General features: G+C 46.8%; 3 protein-coding genes across 7 annotated transcripts in view; 1 reads left to right on the plus strand and 2 right to left on the minus strand.

The window, feature by feature from the left end:
• Window positions 1–220, minus strand: part of HIRA (histone cell cycle regulator) — a 105974-nt gene extending 105754 nt beyond the window's left edge. The window contains exon 1 of the mRNA XM_077160334.1: window positions 110–220. Coding sequence (XP_077016449.1) covers window positions 110–146 — 37 coding nt within the window. The 5' untranslated portion in view covers window positions 147–220. The remainder of the gene's footprint in view (window positions 1–109) is intronic.
• Window positions 20–10123, plus strand: MRPL40 (mitochondrial ribosomal protein L40). 4 transcript variants are annotated; one of them, XM_077160350.1, is made up of 4 exons: window positions 20–126; window positions 1306–1389; window positions 2839–2997; window positions 9686–10123. In XM_077160350.1, the coding sequence occupies exons 2-4, from the start codon at window positions 1385–1387 to the stop codon at window positions 10008–10010; spliced, it is 489 nt and encodes a 162-aa protein (XP_077016465.1). In that variant the 5' UTR covers window positions 20–126; window positions 1306–1384; the 3' UTR covers window positions 10011–10123. The 4 variants fall into 4 exon arrangements, with proteins under 4 accessions (XP_077016465.1, XP_077016467.1, XP_077016463.1 ...); XM_077160352.1 differs by lacking the exon at window positions 20–126 and adding an exon at window positions 725–746; XM_077160348.1 differs by lacking the exon at window positions 20–126 and adding an exon at window positions 951–1051.
• On the minus strand, window positions 1911–15686 carry C5H22orf39 (chromosome 5 C22orf39 homolog). Of its 2 annotated transcripts, none has more exons than XM_077160354.1 (4): window positions 15531–15686; window positions 15218–15385; window positions 13238–13570; window positions 1911–2126 (listed from the first exon to the last, which is right to left on the minus strand). In XM_077160354.1, exons 1-3 carry the CDS (start codon window positions 15552–15554, stop codon window positions 13445–13447), a joined length of 318 nt encoding a protein of 105 aa, XP_077016469.1. In that variant the 5' UTR covers window positions 15555–15686; the 3' UTR covers window positions 1911–2126; window positions 13238–13444. The 2 variants fall into 2 exon arrangements, with proteins under 2 accessions (XP_077016469.1, XP_077016468.1); XM_077160353.1 differs by lacking the exon at window positions 1911–2126 and adding an exon at window positions 12825–13078.
• Window positions 15687–16907: the final 1221 nt, after the last annotated feature.

Below are 16907 nucleotides of genomic sequence, written 5' to 3' on the forward strand. Positions count from 1 at the left end.
CAGCCGGCGTCGGGGCGAAGCGGCCGGGGCCTGCGCGTGGCCCCGGGCCGACTCCGGCCCCCGAGCCGACCCGGGGCTCAGACTCCCGCGACCTCCCACGCGCACTCACCATTGTGATTGACCCAGGTCGGCTTCAGGAGCTTCATTGTTCGGCCGCCGCCGCCGGGCTGAGGCGAGAGCCGCGTCCCTCAGCGCGCCCGGGCCATGGAGCCGCCGCCGCCGCTTCCGCCCGCGCCGCCCGCCCTCCGGCTGCCGCCCGCCCCGCGCCCTCAGCGCCGCCGCTCCATCGACGGCCTGCGCCCCCCGCCGCCGCCACAGCCGCCCCCCGCGCTCGGCCGCCGCCACCGCCGCCACAGCCGCATCCCCTGCGCCGCTCCTCCTCCGGCGGCTCCCGGGCAACGCCGGAAGTCACGGCGCGCACCTGCCAAACCGCCCCGGCGGGAAACCGCTCCCCGCGCTCACGGGCCGCCCGGCGCCTCCGTGGGCAGGGGCGGCGCGGGGCGGCGGCCGCCGGAGAGGGCGGGCCCAGCGGCGCTCAGTCACCCGCTGCCGTCGCCGGCGGACGCGCGCTCATCGGGCCTCTCGCGAGCGCGAGTAGCGCGGCGCCCTCCTCTGAGCGCGCCGGCCTCGACGGCTACCTTCCCCGCGCCGCGGCCCCGAGGCGGCCGGGCGGGCGCGCTTATTGGACGAGCGGGGCCGCGTGCACAGGCGCGGACGCCCGCGGGGCTCGGCCCGGGCCGGCGCAGGTGGGCGGGGAGGGCGTGCCGCGCGGCCGAGGCGGAAGGGAGGACCCGGGTGGCGCGGGGCGGGAGCGACGGGGGCGTGTCCGCCCGCCGCCAGGACGCACGGGGCGGGGCTGCGTCGGAGGCGGGGCCCGGCGTGTCGTTTCTCCGCGGCCGGAACGTGGGAGCGCAGGGCGGCGCGGCGGCCGGACCTGGGAGCCCGCGCGGCTGGCCGGACCGCCGAGGGGCGCGCTCCCGGAAGCTGCAGCAGGGGCCATGGCCGCCGCGTCGCTGGGCGCGTCTGCGCGCGCTCTGCTCCCGCCGAGCCGGTGCGTGCCGCCGCCGGCCGGGGCGCGCGGGTGTGCCCCGGGGGAGGGGTCTTAGCGGACTCGTTTGCGTTTCTGCCTTGGGTTGGTGTCCCAGGGATGAGCCGGGGGTCACCTCTGGACTGGCGAGCAGGGACCTGCCGCGCACTCTGTGCTGTGAACGGAAGTCCTTAAATGTCCCGGGTTTGGGGTGGGAACTCCTGACTTTCTTTAGCCTGGGAAGTGGCGGAGAATCACTATGTATTTTTGTCTTTTAGGCTGCTGGGAATTTGGCGGACTCAGGTTAGAGACACACACCAACGAGCTTCCTTGCTGTCCTTCTGGGAACTCCTTCCCATGAGGTAAACCTCAGCCGTGGGCCTCGCCTGTTGGGGGTGTCAGCGGGAAATGGAGGTGCACGTGACATTGCTTTGCAAAATTAACTGCCCACAAAATTTGTCCGATTTAAAATTAGGCAAGGGCTTGTCTGCCTTTTTCAGTATTTGGTATGTAGAATATTGCTGTGTAAAACACTAAATGTAAGAGTGGTTTAAATACGAATTAGCTTTCAGGGATTCTTATGTGCTTTAAAGGGCACTGCATAATCTTTCCTGTTTGCTCACTCTGAGGCCCTGGAGGAGGGGAAATGCCAGGTGTGTGAGGATTAAAGTCTCTACACCCGAGACTTTGGAGCTTCCTAGGAACTTCATTCACCAAAATTAGCTCTTGATGGCTAGAGGATTTGACCCTGCTTAACATTAACGGTACCACTTAAGATTTGTTCCTGTAAGAGTAAGTCAGAATTTTGTCAATGTTCTAGGATGGGGAATTTGGTAAGAAATGCCAAAAAGTGAATAGAGGGCCAACTGCAGATGTTGTCACTGAAAAAAATTTTTTTTCTTTATTTGAGAAGTTATGGGTTTTCAGAAAAGTCGTGCATAAAATACAGATTCCCATATGCCATCCCTTATTCCACACCTTGTATCGTCGGGAACGTTGGTTAAAATTGATGGGCACAGGGAAGGGTGCACAAGTGGTTCAGTGGTACAGTGCTCGCCTTCCATGCAGAAGACCGGGGTTCGATTCCTGGACCATGCACCTAAATAAAAAATAAAAAAGAATTGATGGGTGCATATTTTAATCATTGTACTGTTAACTATAATATGTGGTTTAACTTAGGGTTCACTGTGTAGTGTACTTCCATGGATTTAAGGAAGTTTTTTATTCTGTTATAATACATTCTAACGTTTCCTCTTTTAATCATGTTCAGATATATTTCAGTGCTGTTGATTAGGTTCACAACATTGTGCCACCATCACCACCATTTGTTACCAAAATATTCAGCATCCTGAATATGTAGTCACTTTTGTTATACTGTTTCTTTTAGTCCTATTAAAACATTATGAACTCAAAATCTTTTGAAAATGTGAATAATAACCTTCTACCCCATCAGTTTTGGTATTTCCACTTTTCAGTGCAATCCCAAAGCATAATTGAACCCTAGAACTAAAGATAGCTTAGGATGAAAGATGAGTACTTGCCCTTAATTTATACGGTACCACACATGAAGCTTTTCCCCTTTCCCAGAGGTGGTGGTGCTCAGGCAGTTCTGACAAGGACTCTGGGTGGAAGTAGTCAGCTGCATTTTCGCCCATCACCACCGCACTGAGCTCTTGAGATCAGCACCCCTGCACAGCCCCTTCCCCAATGGGCTGCTCAGTACTTGTACAGGCATCTCACTTAGTAACATGTCTCTCTGCACATTAATGAGACTAAGGAGGAAAATGTTTAATGTTTACTTTATCCATTAGAGCAGAACCTCTTCGAAAGAAGAAAAGGGTAGATCCTAAAAAAGAACAAGCAGCAAAAGACCGTTTGAAAAAGAGGATCCGCCGACTGGAAAAAGCCAGCCAAGAGCTAATTCCCATTGAAGATTTTATTATCCCTGTGAAGTTCCTGGATAAAGCGAGGTAAGGGTCCTGTTCTGGGGTTGAGATTCTCAGGATAAAGGAATTCCATAAACTCCTTTTGATTTGCAGTTCAAACGTGTGATGGGAAGGATGTGTAGGTTTGGACTGACTTAGCCCTGGTCTGGGTCCTTTTCTCCTTGATTGTGCCTTTTGGGAGGTAGAGAAAGCATTCCTGGGTGGCTGAAGTTGGAGAAAAAAATTAACCCAGATAATGGTTTAATAAGTTCAGGTCAGATGCTTTTCATGCACTCGCCCTGGACTTGACGTTGCTTTTTGCCTGGAGGCAGGGGTGCATGCTGTGGCTGACATCTGGTGGTACTGCTGCTTTCTGGGTCTGTACCCCTAGCCCCTTCCTGACAGTCCAAAACCCTTGGCCCTTTGCCTTATGATGAAAATGTTCGTAGATGGTATGTGTCGGGGTGGTGCTGTGAGCAGGAGTTGTCCTTTCTGTCTTCTTGTAAAAAGTGTCCCATGTATAATGTAGCACCTTACCATGAAAGTGAGAAGAATTGGATGCTTTTTGTGATACTCCAGGGAGGTTCCAGGTTGTTGATTCCCTGGGATTTTTGTATCCATCTTTATAACACCATTCACCTCTCTCCAAAGCCACCATTCATCAGAGGTCATCTTGCCTGTGGCAGAGGAAGTGTTGTCATAGTCTTATCAAGGCATCACTGCTTTGGTTTTTGTAATTTTATTTCAGAATTGCTAATATTTCTACTCTGTACCCGCTATGCAACAGCTCCTTCTTCCTCTTCCCCCCTTAATATAACCTCTAATCTACTTTTTGTCTCTATATATTTGCTGTTTCTCGACATTTCATGTACGTGGAATCATGTAAAAATTTGTTGTTTGGCATCTGGCTCATTTCACTTAATATGAGGTTTTGAAGGTTCATCTATGTTATAACTTGTATCAGAGCTTCGTTCTTTTTTATGGCTAAATAACATTACATGGTGTGTATGTCCCGCATTTTGTTTACCTGTTCATCATGGACACTTGGGTTGTTTACAGTTTGTAGCTATGGTAAATAATGCTATAATGAACATAGGTGTACAATTATCTGAGTACCTGCTACCAATTCTTTTGGATATAAATGCAGGAATGCCAGATAATATGGTAGTTATATGTTTAACTTTTTGAGGAACTGCTAAACTATTTTCCGCAATAACGGCATCATTTTACATTCTCAAAAGCAATTAGAATGAGGGTTCTGATTTCTCCACACCCTCACCAATGCTTGTCTTTTCTGCTTTTTAAATAATAATCGTCCTTATGAGTGTGAAGTGGTAACTCAGTGTAATTTTGATTTGCATTTCCCTAATGGAAAATGATGTTGCATATTGTGCTTCTTGGTCATATGTACATCTTTTTTGGAAAAATGGCTATTCAAGACCTTTGCCCATTTTTTAATTGGGATGTTTGTCTTTCAGTTGTTGAGTTGTAGGAGTTTTTTATATATTCTGGATATCAAGCCCTTAACCGATAAATGATTTGCAAGTATCTTCTCCCATTCTGTTGTTTGTCTTTTTAATTTCTTGATCATGTCCTCTGAAGCATAATTTTGAGGAAGTCCAGTTTATAAATTTTTCCCTTTCTGTTCATGCTAAGAATCCATTGCAAATCCCAGCTCATAAATATTTTCCCCTGTGATTTCTTATAAAAATTCTTTGTTTTTAGCTCTCATATTTGGGTGCTTGGTCCATTTTTAGTTAATTATTGTAGATAGTATGAGGTAAGGGTAATTTCATTATTTTGCACGTAGAAATTCAGTGTTCCCAGCACCATTTATTGAAGAGACCATTCTTTCCCCACTGAATGGACATAGCACCCTTGTTGAAAATCAGCCATCTGTACATAACAGAAATCAGCCATCTGTTATTTCATTGTTCTGTGTGTCTGCCCTCTATGCCAGTACTATACTGTTTTGACTACAATACCTTTGAGGTACTTTTTGAAATCAGGAAGCCTAAATCTTCCAACTTCGTTCTTCTTTTTCAAAATTATTGGCTATTTGGGGTCCCTTGCAATTTCATGTGAGTTTGAAGATTGGCTTTTTGATGGCTGCAAAAAAGGCTTGTGGAATTTTGATAAGATTTGTGTTAAATCTGTAGATCATTTTTGAGATCTTAACATTAAATATATTGTCTTTCAATCCATTAACCTGAGATGTCTCTGCATTTATTTGGATCTCCTTTAATTTCTTTCAGTAATGAACAAAACATTACTTCAAGGACTGAAGGACTTGGTTAAATTTTTCCTAAGTATCTAGATATTTTATTCTTTTAGATGCTACTGTACATGAATTGTCTTAATAGCCTTTTTTGAGTTTTCATTGCTGGTGTGTAAAACACAATTGCATGGTGTTCTGGTGCCCTGTAACTTTGCTTAATTTATTGGTTCTAATAGCTTTTTTTGTGTATTCCTTGGAATTATTTTGTGTATCCTATGGAATTATCATGTTATCTGCAAATGAGATAGTTTTTCTTCTTCCTTTCCAATTTGGATACGTTTTATTTCTTTCTCTTGCCTAATTGCTTTGGTTAGGACTGCTAGTATAGTGTTGAATTGCATTGATGAAAATGGGTAGTTCTGTCTTATTCCTAACATTAGGGGGAAAGCTTTCAGTCTTTCACCATTAAGTAGATTAGCTATGGATTTTCATAAATGCCCTTTATTATGTTGTGGAAGTTTTGTTTATTCCTAGTTTTCTGACCTTAATTATGAAAGGGTATTGGACTGTCAAGTGCCCTTTGCCGTGTCTATTGAGATGATCAGGTGTTTTTTTCCTTCATTCTATGAATGTGATATATTACACTGATAGAACTTACCATGTTGAACTGCACTTGCATTTCTGGGATAAATCCCACTTAGTCATAGTGTATAATCCTTTCAGTATGCTGTTGGGTTTGGTTTGCCAGTATTTTCTTGGGGATTTTTCATCTATATTAATAGGGAGAATTGGTCTATAACCTCCTTTTTTGTATGATGTCTCTATCTGGTTTTGCTATTGGACTTATTGATGCTGGCCTCACAGAATGAGTTAGGAAACACTGTCACCTCTTCAACTTTTTGGAAGAATTTGAATAGGTCTGGTGTCAATTCTGAAATGTCTGGTAGAATTAAGCACTGAAGCCATCCAGTCTCGGACTCTTACTGGAAGGTTTTTGATTTTGGATTCATTTCCATTATTTGGTAGAGGGCTGCTGATATTTTTTCTATCTTCTGGGGTCAGTTTGGGTACTTTGGATGTTTTTAGGAACTTGACAATGTTATCTAGATTTTCTAATTTGTTGGCATGTGGTTGTTCATAATATTCTCTTATAATTCTTTTTATTTCTGTAAGGTCAGTAGTGATGTCACCATTTTCTTTTCTCATTTTAGTTATTTACATCTTGTTTTTTCTTCTTTGTCAGACTGCCTAAAGTTTGTCAATTTTATTGATATTCAAGAACCAGCTTTTAGTTTTGTTGATTCTTTCTATTATTTCTCTGTCCTCTATTTCATTTATCTGTGCTCTCTTCTTAATTTTTTCCTTTATACTAGCTCTGGGTTAAGTTTGTTCTTCTCTTTCTAGTTCCTTAAGATGTGAAGTTAGTTCATAAAATTGACTCTGAGCTCTGTCTTCGCTGTGTCCTATAAGTTTTAATATGTTCTGTTTGCTTTTCATTTCTAAGTAGTTTCTAATTTCCTTATAATTTCTTCTTTAACCCATTGACTGTTTAAATGTGTGTTTTATTTGTACATTTTCCATTGCACTTTAATGATTTCTAAATTCATTCCATTGTGGTTGGTGGAGATACTTTGTATGATTTCACTATTTTTAAATTTATTCAGACTTGTTTTGTGATCAGGCATGTAGTCTATAGTGAAGACGAACCACGTGCACTTGAGAAGAATGTATACTCTGCTATTATTGGGCAGAACATTCTAGCTAAGGGTTTGTTGATTTCATTGATCTTAAAGAACCAACTTTGGTTTTATTTACTTATTTATCTTTGTACCCCATTAAATTAACTTTTGCTCTAATCTTTGTTCTTTCCTTCTGCTTGCCTTTGGGACTAGTTTGTCATTCTTTCTCCAGTTGTTCAGTTTGGTTGTTGGATTTAGCTCATTCTTCCTTTTTAATGTAGGTGTTTGGGGCTAAAAATTTAACTCTCAGCACTGGCTTCACTGCACCCCATAGGTTTTGATGAGTTGTGTATTCATTTTCATTTGTGTCAAGATGTTTACTGATTTCTCTTGCAATTTCTTCTTTGACTCATTGATTGTTTAAGAGCATGTTGTTTAGCACCCATATATTTTGTGTATTTCCCTGTTTCTGTTTGTTATTGATTTCCAGCTTCATTGCATTATGGACAGAGAAGGTGCTTTGTATAATTTCAATCTTTTTTTTTTGACATGGGCAGAATCTGGGAATCGAACGCAGGTCTCTGGCACGGCAGCTGAGAATTCTGGCACTGAGCCACTGTTGCGCATCTAATTTCAGTCTTTTAAAATTTATTAAGACCTGTTTTTGTTTTCCAGCATATGGCTATCCTGGAGAATGATCCATGAGTACTTGAGAAGAATGTGTGTCTTGTTGTTTTGTGATGCAGTGTTCTTTGTATGTCAGTTAGGTCTAGTTCATTTATGGTATTATTTAAGTTCTCTGTTTCTTTATTGAACCTCCATTTAGATGTTCTATCCATTAGAGACAGTGGTGTGTTGAAATCTCCCATTATATAGTAGAGTTGTCTGTAACTCCCTTTTACCAGTTTCTGCCTCGTGTACTTTGGGGCTCCTTGATTAGGATCTTAGATATTTATGATCCTTACTTCTTCCTGGTCAGTTGCCCCTTTTATTAATAAACAGGAAATTTTTGCATTTAAAGTCTGTTTTGTTTGATATTAGTATAGCTACCCGAGCTTTTTTTCTTTTTTAGTTATTACTTGTGTGGAGTATCTTTTTACAACCTTCCACTTTCAACCTGTTTATATCTTTGTGTCTAAAATGCGTATCTTGTAAACGACATTTAGATGGATCATATTTTTTAATCCATTTTGCCAATATGCATCTTTTGATTGGGGAGTTTAATCAAAGTTATTACTGTAAAGGCAGTTTTTAGTTCAACCATCTTAGTGAAGGTTATCTTCACTTCACCCATCTTATCATTTGGTTTTTATTTGTCAGATCTTTTTTTTCTCTTTTTATCTTTTAAGTCACCCTTACAAATACTCTTTAGGTCTTGCTGTTTTCAAGATTCTCTTTGCTTTTGGGTTTTGATAATTTGATGTGTCCTGTTGAGTTTCTCCTGCTTGATGTTCATTGAGTGTCCTGGATGTGTATATTCATGTCTTTTTATCTGGTGTAAGTTCTCGGCCATTATTTTTCTTCAAATACTTTTGCCCCTTTTTCTCTCTTGTCCTTCTGGAATCAGTATAATCTGTATGTTGGTATGCTTAATGGGGTCCCACAGGTCCCTCAGACTCTGTTTATTTTTCTTCGTTCTTTTTTTTTTCTGTTCCTCATACTGATAATTTCATTCATCTCAAAATTCATGAATGCTTCCTTCTACCTGCTCAAATCTGCTGTTGAACCCCTTTCCTGAGTTTTTCATTTCAGTTATTTTACTTTTCAGGTCCAGAATTTACCTGCTTATAATTTCTGTCTCTTTACTGAAATTCTCATTTTGTTCATAAACAGTTTTCCCAATTTCCTTTAGTTCTTTGTTTATATTTTCCTTTTAGTTCATTGATCTTGTTTAAAAGAGCTGATCTAAGACCTCTGATTAGTAATTCCAGCGATTGTGGTTCCTCTGAGATAGCTTCTGCCAATTCTTATTTTCCTATGACTGAGTCATACTTTCCTGTCTCTTTAAGTTTTCTAAATCTTCTTGAGAGTTGGATATTCAGAGTATTGTGGTCACTCTGGAAATCTAGTTTTTCAATCTTTAGTTCCCAGGGATTTTAGAATTTTTACTTCAGGGCTGGAGTGGTATGGTTTTTACTTTCCTTCTGGAATCTGCCAAACACACACTCTCCTCCTAAAAAAAAATCTGTTAAACCAAATTAAATAAATAAAAAGAAAAATAAAGTAAAAGTGCACTGTTTCTTTAAATCTTCTGATTGATTGGGAGATTTAAATCTCCAGATAGATTGGAAAGTGTGAAGCTGCTGCTGTGGAGGCTTCTGTCTGCATTGGTCCTCAGGGAGCTTCCAGAGTGAACTCAAGTTGCAACCCCCACCTGTCTGGAGTGGAAGGTTCCCCTGCCTGCCCTGGCCTGCCGGTCAGTCCCAGATGGCCTGCTGCTGCTGCATGGGTGCCGCTGTCTTGTGCACAGACAAGCTTACAGAAGCTTGAAGCTCACCACCTCTCCCTGTTCCAGCAGTTCCGGGATTGTTTTAAGGGTCCATTCACGTTCCAGAGTTACCAACTAGGTGATTCCAGCCTCTTCCAGCTCATTCATTGTTCTGGTTGAGGACATATGTAGACTTACTCTGCATCTTGTCAACTTATAAAAGAAATGACACTGTTTTCCAGGGTCAGTTGTATCTGCTGCCACATTCAAAATTCCATTCTTTAATTTGTCCTGAATGTGTACTTTTCCCCAGTCCTCAGTAGTGGCTTTGGCAGTGAGGACACTTGGGCCCTACTGCCAGCAGGGTTGGAGCCCCCAGCGTTACACCTTTGTACTTGTGTGTCCCAGGCAGCGGCCACAGGGGGAGCTTGCTGCTGAGGAGGAGGAGAGGAGAGCTCTGCTTTTGAAGAAGTGGTCCCTCTACAAGCAGCAAGAGCAGAAGATGGAGAGGGACTCCATTCAGTCCATGCTCAAGGCCCAACAGGAAGCTCTGCAGGAACTTCAGCTCGAGTCCCCGGAGCTCCATGCAGAAGCCATCAAGCGGGATCCCAGCCTGTTCCCCTTTGAGAAGGAAGGGCCAAATCACACACCGCCCATCCCTAATTACCAGGCCCCTGAAGGCAGGTACAACGACATCACCAAGGTGTACACACAGACAGAGTTCAAGAAGTAGGACTGCAGGCAGCGGGCCTCAGAACACATTTCCCTGGAGAGTCATGATGACCCAAGTTCAAGTCAGCTTTGCGTAGTAAGGCCTACTGTTAATAAATATAAGCTTAATCAAAAGTATCTTTGTCTTCTGCGGGATTCACAGTTCACCGGGAGAGTGGTAGGGTGAGATGCTCCCTCCCTCTGCCAGGAAGTGGGAAGATGGCCAAGACTTTGCCCACTATCCTCCACTGGGGAACACATGGGCCGAAGGGAAAATCCCAGTGTGTGATTAAAGCGCCGCCAGCAGGAGGTACAAAGTAACCCCCAAGGGTGGAGGAGAGGGATGCCTACCTGATAAAGGTGTCCCTCATGGGGTTGAGCTGGGCACAGGCCACCATGGTCTGTATTCAAGCGCTGTTATTCTGGAAATGGGGAAACTGCTGTGCAGGGACGGAGCCCTTTCTCCTACTGACAGGAATCACACCTTCAGAAAGGCTTTGGGATCTTAACTACCTCACTGCAGATACCAGGGAAATGTTTCATTTAAATAGGAATTTAGATTGTCCTTTCCTAGTCTGTGGCTCACTTCTATTTTAAAAAGTCTTACCAGTTTTGGATAAAAACTTCACCTAAGCACTCAAGTCCTTTTGGTCCTGAACGCAGCCACTCCTGACCAGTGCTTACCAAAACAGTACGTTTCAGCCCATTAGGTCGTATAATAGAGTCATGGGTCATGGCAACTCGTGTGCTTGCAGCTTGATGCAATTTTTCATGTGTAGCTTTGTGTAACCAGGACCACCACAAGACCCTGTTATACCCCTTCATAGCCATACACCTTCCCTCCTTCCTACCTGCTGGCAACCAGGAACCTGACCTCTGCTCTAAATTACATTATTTCACCAGTTGCAGACGTGAAATCATGCTACATGTATCCTTTAAGATTTGTTTTTTAACTCAGTATAATTTCCTTGAATTACATGCAAGTTGTGTGTAGTGTATTTTGATTGACATTGAATAAAAAAAACATAAGTGCTTCATACAAGTACAGATACTGCTTTGTAAAAGTTGTTTCAACTTTAGATGTTCTATGTAAATGTACAACATCATAATGTAAAATATTTGGGCTTTTTCCAAAAAGTCAAAAGATCACTGCTGTATCTTAGTACTTAAAGTACGTTTTCTTCATAGTGCTTACCCCTGTTTTAAATTCTTATTTATTCATGTTCAATGCTCACGTCTATCTCCCTAGGAACATTAATTCTGTGGAAAGCTACTTGTCTGGTAAAGACCTATGATCCCAGAGCCACAACCCTTGCCAAGCATGCAGTAGACCCTAGGATGTTGTAAAAAATGAATCTGTACATTTCACCAGGGAACATCTATCCAGAGAGAGTACCTGCTGGCGTGGGACTTGTCGAATAGTGAGGTAAGAAGGTAAAATGCAAAAGTGGCATTATAGCAGGAGGACTTGTACATCCAGAGGATAGAAAAGAGCCAAAAGCCTAGCAGTAGATTCCTGTCAGTGCAGTCCGCTGCCCGTGGCACAGCCCCAGTGCAGAGCAGCCTCAAAAAGCATGTGAAACTAAGTGAGCCAGGGAGACCGACCCTCAAGGCCTGCAGCTTCCCGGGTGCAGGTGTACCCACCAGGGTTCCCAGGCTCCTCCATGCCTCCCAAACCCACCCAGAGGGCCCAAGGTAGCTGCTGCAATTCCAGGCACTACCTGCAGATTGAAAAAATTCAGGTGTATCTTTTGAAGCATGGGGAAAATTCTTCTAGATTAGCAGGTTTTCCCTTTCTTCTCTTTGGCCAGAACTGCTTGCTCTTCATCCAGCCACTTCCAGGGAGAGGATGGGGATACCAACATCCAGGTGTCTCCCTGGGATGGGTGGGACTGCCTCTTCATACTCATGATCATAGGGTCACTGCATACACCACTGCCATCCTAGACCAGAGAGTGACTCCAGAGTGTGCAGCAGAAAATGCACAAGAGTAGGGGAGCTGTATTAATTGATGCCCTTCTGAAGAGTTGGTTTTGCTCAAATTATGAAATCAAAAGTGTTTGCTGTGGCCAGGTTGGGCCCAGCTGTGGATGAGGCACCAAGTGGCATGTCCCCATTATACAGTGGGGCCACTGCGACCGCAAAACGCTGACTCATGTTGTTGTAAGAGTCTTCTCCAAGAACTAGGGTTCTTGTTAGTTCATATACATATTTAAAAATCATCTAGGGAGCAGAAGCACACAAAATCTTAATTTTTTTTTGCACATGGGCAGGCTCTGGGAATCAAACACTGGTCTCTGGCATGGCAGGCAAGAATTCTGCCATTGAGTCACCATAGCACCACCCTATGCAAGATTTTAATACTGCCTGAGTAATGTGTTTGGTGCGAAATCTGCCAAATGTGGATCTTATTTTCAGTTATGAATTGGAATCCAACATATGGAATGGCTCTTGTCACATTCCAGGTTTCCTAAAAACAGCTAGGGGAAATTTTGAGGAAAGGAGATCCAAAGTCCACATTTTGGGTGTTTTTAAACCAGGAGTCCACAAACCCTTTTGACACAAGGTGTGTGTACTGTAGCCGTGTGCATCTTTTGAAACCCTACTCCAAAGAGCCCAGGTGTGGGGCTGTGAGGGTTGAGAGCTGGTGCACAGGTACTGGGGGCACTGCCTCCTAGTCACAGCCTTGTCACCCCTGAGAGCACATGCACATGGCCCAGCGGTGGGAGTGCCAGGTCCGGGGTGTACCCACCTGTTTCCCAAGGACCAGGACAGACACTTCCAGCAGCACAACCATTTAGCTGCCAGACTGCTAAGAGAAATACCACACAACGGGTTGGCTTAACAACAGGAATTTATTGGTTCACAGTTTCAGAGGCCAGAAGTACAAATCAAGGCGGTAGCCAAGACCAGGATTTCCCCCCAAAGTCTGTAGTGCTCTAGTGCTGAATGCTAGTAATCCTTGGGGTTCCTTGGCTTACAGCTTTGCTTCTGTCACATGTCAGTGTGCTCTCTTGCTTCTGTGACTTGTAGGGTCTCTTTAGAAGGCCTCTGGTATTCTAGGTGAAGGTTCAGTTTGCCAGACCTTGACTAAAAACATCTTCAAAAGATCCTATTTACAAGGGGCTCACGCCCCAAGGGATGAGGGGCATGTATTTCTTGGGCACATACTTCAGCCTCTCACAGCCACCTTACTTTCACCCTCCCACATGTCCGCACAGGTCAGGGGGGTAGCCCCCAGGAGCTCACCTGAGAGTTCCAGGCCCAGCACTGCCATCTCCCACACGCTGGCTGCCTTGCAATTGTCTTGCAAGCTGCACACAACTGGGGCTGGGGCCAGAGGGGCTGCAGTCTTCCTGCCCTGTGTCTCAGGCCAGGTGAGAGCTCACACAGACCCACTGGAGCCCTGCTTCAGTAAGCAGTCCGGAAGTCAGGCAGGCCAGGGCCAAGGCGCTGTCACTCGTCCTTGTCCTGTGGCAGTGGGCGGTGCCAATCTGCAGGGGGGCTCTGCCTCAGGGCCCACACCAGGGTGTGCTTCTGTGCGGCCTGGACTCGCGCCCGCTCACTCTCACAAAGGGATTGCTGTGCAAATGGGACCCCCATCACTTCCTGCCACAGGCTGGGCCCCAGGCCCCCGCACACCCTTACGTGGCCCCCACACCAACCCCCTCCCCAGCAGATGGACAAGCGGAACACGTGATATGCACCACTCCCATGCTCCACAACCTGGCTGCCTACACTAGTATAACTTGCCAGTTGTTCCATATCTGCTCACATAGATCTACATCATTCTTTTTCACAAGCTACTGTTGGAGTAAAGGTTAACCTGTATCCTCTAGGGCTTTGGGGCTTGACAGCTGGGTTCGCCTGCTAAAACTGAGGCTGGCAGGGCTGCACTGTAAGAAAAGATACCTGAACGAGTGGAAGAGTGGCCTTGGGACCTGCAGAGGGGCATGGTGGCCAAAAGGGAGGAATAGAGGGGAAAGACCTGCCCCCAGGGCCAGACCTGTGGGCATGTGGCAATATGCCGCAGTGACTGTTCCAGGCAGAGGCCTTCTCTCTAGCCTCTCTCCCTCAAGGACATGCAAAGGTCAGACTAGCATGACACGGGCCACCCTTTGCTTTGTACCAGGCACTGTGCTGCCCTCTCTGCACACATAATTTGCACTTCTCCATCTGCCTATGTCTGTCTGTGCTCAAGCTCCAATTTCTCAAAACTCTCAAAAACAGAAATGCAACGTAGAATACAAAAGACTGCCAGACTGCCATCGCCCATGTGGAAGCAGCTTCTCTAGCTCTTTTTATGTCTTAATTTTAGGGATATTGTATGTTCCCTACATATGAAATATGTACTGCAGTATATATATATATATATATGTACAGCAGTAATATATATGGAATATATACTGCTGCAGAGTTTCCTTTTTTCACTAAACCTTTCCCTGCCAGGACATATTACTGTCTGGTCTCTAGCTGTGCACCGCATCAACTGTCTGTTAGCAGAATGGAGATCACTTTCACTTTTAGCTTCTATACAATCACAAGCAACAATGATGAACATCTGGAACCTTTAACTGTGTGCTTCTGTCCAACCACCTCTCTAGGAAAAATTTCCGGAAGTAAAGCCACCTGGCCAACAGGTGTGCATTTCACATGCAAAGAGGCCTCTACACAGGGTGTTCCAATTCCACTGGACACCCCAAAGACCACTGGGCAAAACCGATGTCGTTTTAACTTGGAAATCTAGGCCATTTGGTTTCCTTTTTCAATGCACTGCTTTTTTTGTGCTCTTGGCCCATTTTTCTATTCTGAAATCATCCCCATTTTTCTTGATATATAAAAGCTCTTTTTATGTATGTATTAAGGTCCCCCATCTCTTGCCATATAGATGGCAAGCTGCCTTTCTCAGTTTTCTGACTTACACTTATGATGGATGTGTCACCCTGGGTCCCATTTCCGTGTTTCAAAATAATCACAGTAAAGGTGAAGCAGCCCTTCCCGGGCCTCCCCGCTTCTGCCCAACCCACCCCACCACGAGTGGATCCCCCAGACCGCCCGGTACCCCAGGAGGTGGGAGAGGTGCGAGTGGGGGTGGAAGGAAGCAGGTGGGTGGGGGAGACGGGGAGGAGGGAGGGGGTGCGGGAGAGAGGGAAACGGGGAGGCAGGGGGAGGAGGGAGAGGGGCGCGGGGGACGGGTAGGGTGTCACGAGGTCCCAGCGGCGCGCCCACCCGGGCCTCGGCGCTGCGGCGCTGCTCCCACTCGCGGCAGCGGGCCAGGTCGCGGCGCCACTGCTCGCAGGCGGGCAGCTCCCCGAACGCGTACAGGTGGTGCAGCAGGTGCCGGGCGCTGCGGCACAGCTTCCACTCGGCGCCGTAGGCCTCGCACGGGCGCGGCGGCTGCGGGAAAAGGCGGCGCTGAGCGGGCCGCGCCACACCTTCCCCCGCCCCCCGAGACCCCCACACGCGGCCGGCTTGCCCGGTCGGCTTCCTGGTCCCGGGTCCCAGTCGGCCTCCGCGGGGCTCGGCACCCCTCCACGCTTACCCGCCAGCAGCTGCCGTCCGCCATAGCGAGCCCCAGCCCCCCTCTTCAGCACCTTGGCCAATGAGGAGCGAAAAAAGTCCTGCGACGGACTGACAGAGGAACCAATGAACTCCGAGGTTTGCCCATCAAGCCCCGCACACCCCTCGACGGGTGTAGGGCCGGGCAGCCAATAATAGCCGTGGTGGCTGACCCGAAGGGGCGGGGCCGTGAGAGGGGTGGGTGGGCTGCCCGAAGCCACCCGGAGAGGGCAGGGCCGGCAGCACCCGCAGCACTAGGTACCGGCATCCCGGCTGCCCGCGGCCTCAGGGAGGGCCTGCTGAGCAGGGCGCCCTAGGCGGTGGTCACGTAGGCTCCGGAGATAGCCCGACCCGTGCAGGTCAGCCGGAGAAGCCGTGTCTGCGGACGGCTGCAGCCCAAGGGGCAGCAGTGGCCGCCAGGTCGGACACTCCGGGCCCCGGGCCCCCTCGGACTGCGCATGCACAGCACGCCGATTTGTAGGCGATCTGTCCTGTGGATGGCGGCTGCCTGTCCACCCAGGAGCGTCTCTACCTCTGAAGGAAACTGACCCCGCTTAGGTGGAGGGCCAGGCCAGGTCCAGGCGCATCTCTGGAATACTGACACCTCGCGCTGTGGACAGCGTGGACCTACTGGTGCGGCCTGTTCTCCTCTGAGGCTGGGAAGGGCCCAGTCCAGAGGCAGAAGCCGGTGCCTAGAAGCATCGCCAGCCCAAGCCCACACAGAGGGGTCCTGGGCATTCCCACCCCTGGTTGTCCTGGAGGAACTCTTCCAGGGGCCGGGTGGAAAGAGGGGCACTTGTACCTCAGAGTCCAGCGCGGCCCCACGACAACCCCTACTGCCACAGACCAACGTTCGGAGGCGACCCAGGTTTTCGCCATTGCCTGTTTTTATTTTTCTTAACTGTTTTCAAGATACAGAAGAGATAATTGGATTCGTATTTCAAGAGATCTCATATTGTAGAAAGTGAAGATGTGAGACCAAGTTAATACTAATCAAACATAAAGACAGGCCTGCAGGGCTCTGGATTATTTGGTGCATTACAATCAGGAGGATAGACAGAATGAGGGGCTGACCGCATATAGTTATTCTAATATTCATTTGTGCTTCACCATAAAGCTGTTTTATTATAGAACAGGTACATTCAGGAGCCACATTTATTTCCATTACGAAATAAAAGTGGGCACTCATCCGGATAGGTATTCCTTCCAAGGAATGGTACTTTTGGAAAAAAAAATCAATATGCAAAATAAAAATAGAAACACCCCTGTAGATCCAGCAAGAGCAGCAGGTTAACCACTATTTATAGAGTACATACCTATAGAAAACACATTATCTAAAGGCAAGGTCTAAGCAATCGAC

Source organism: Tamandua tetradactyla, chromosome 5, assembly GCF_023851605.1.
Source record: "Tamandua tetradactyla isolate mTamTet1 chromosome 5, mTamTet1.pri, whole genome shotgun sequence".
Lineage (NCBI taxonomy): Eukaryota > Metazoa > Chordata > Mammalia > Pilosa > Myrmecophagidae > Tamandua > Tamandua tetradactyla.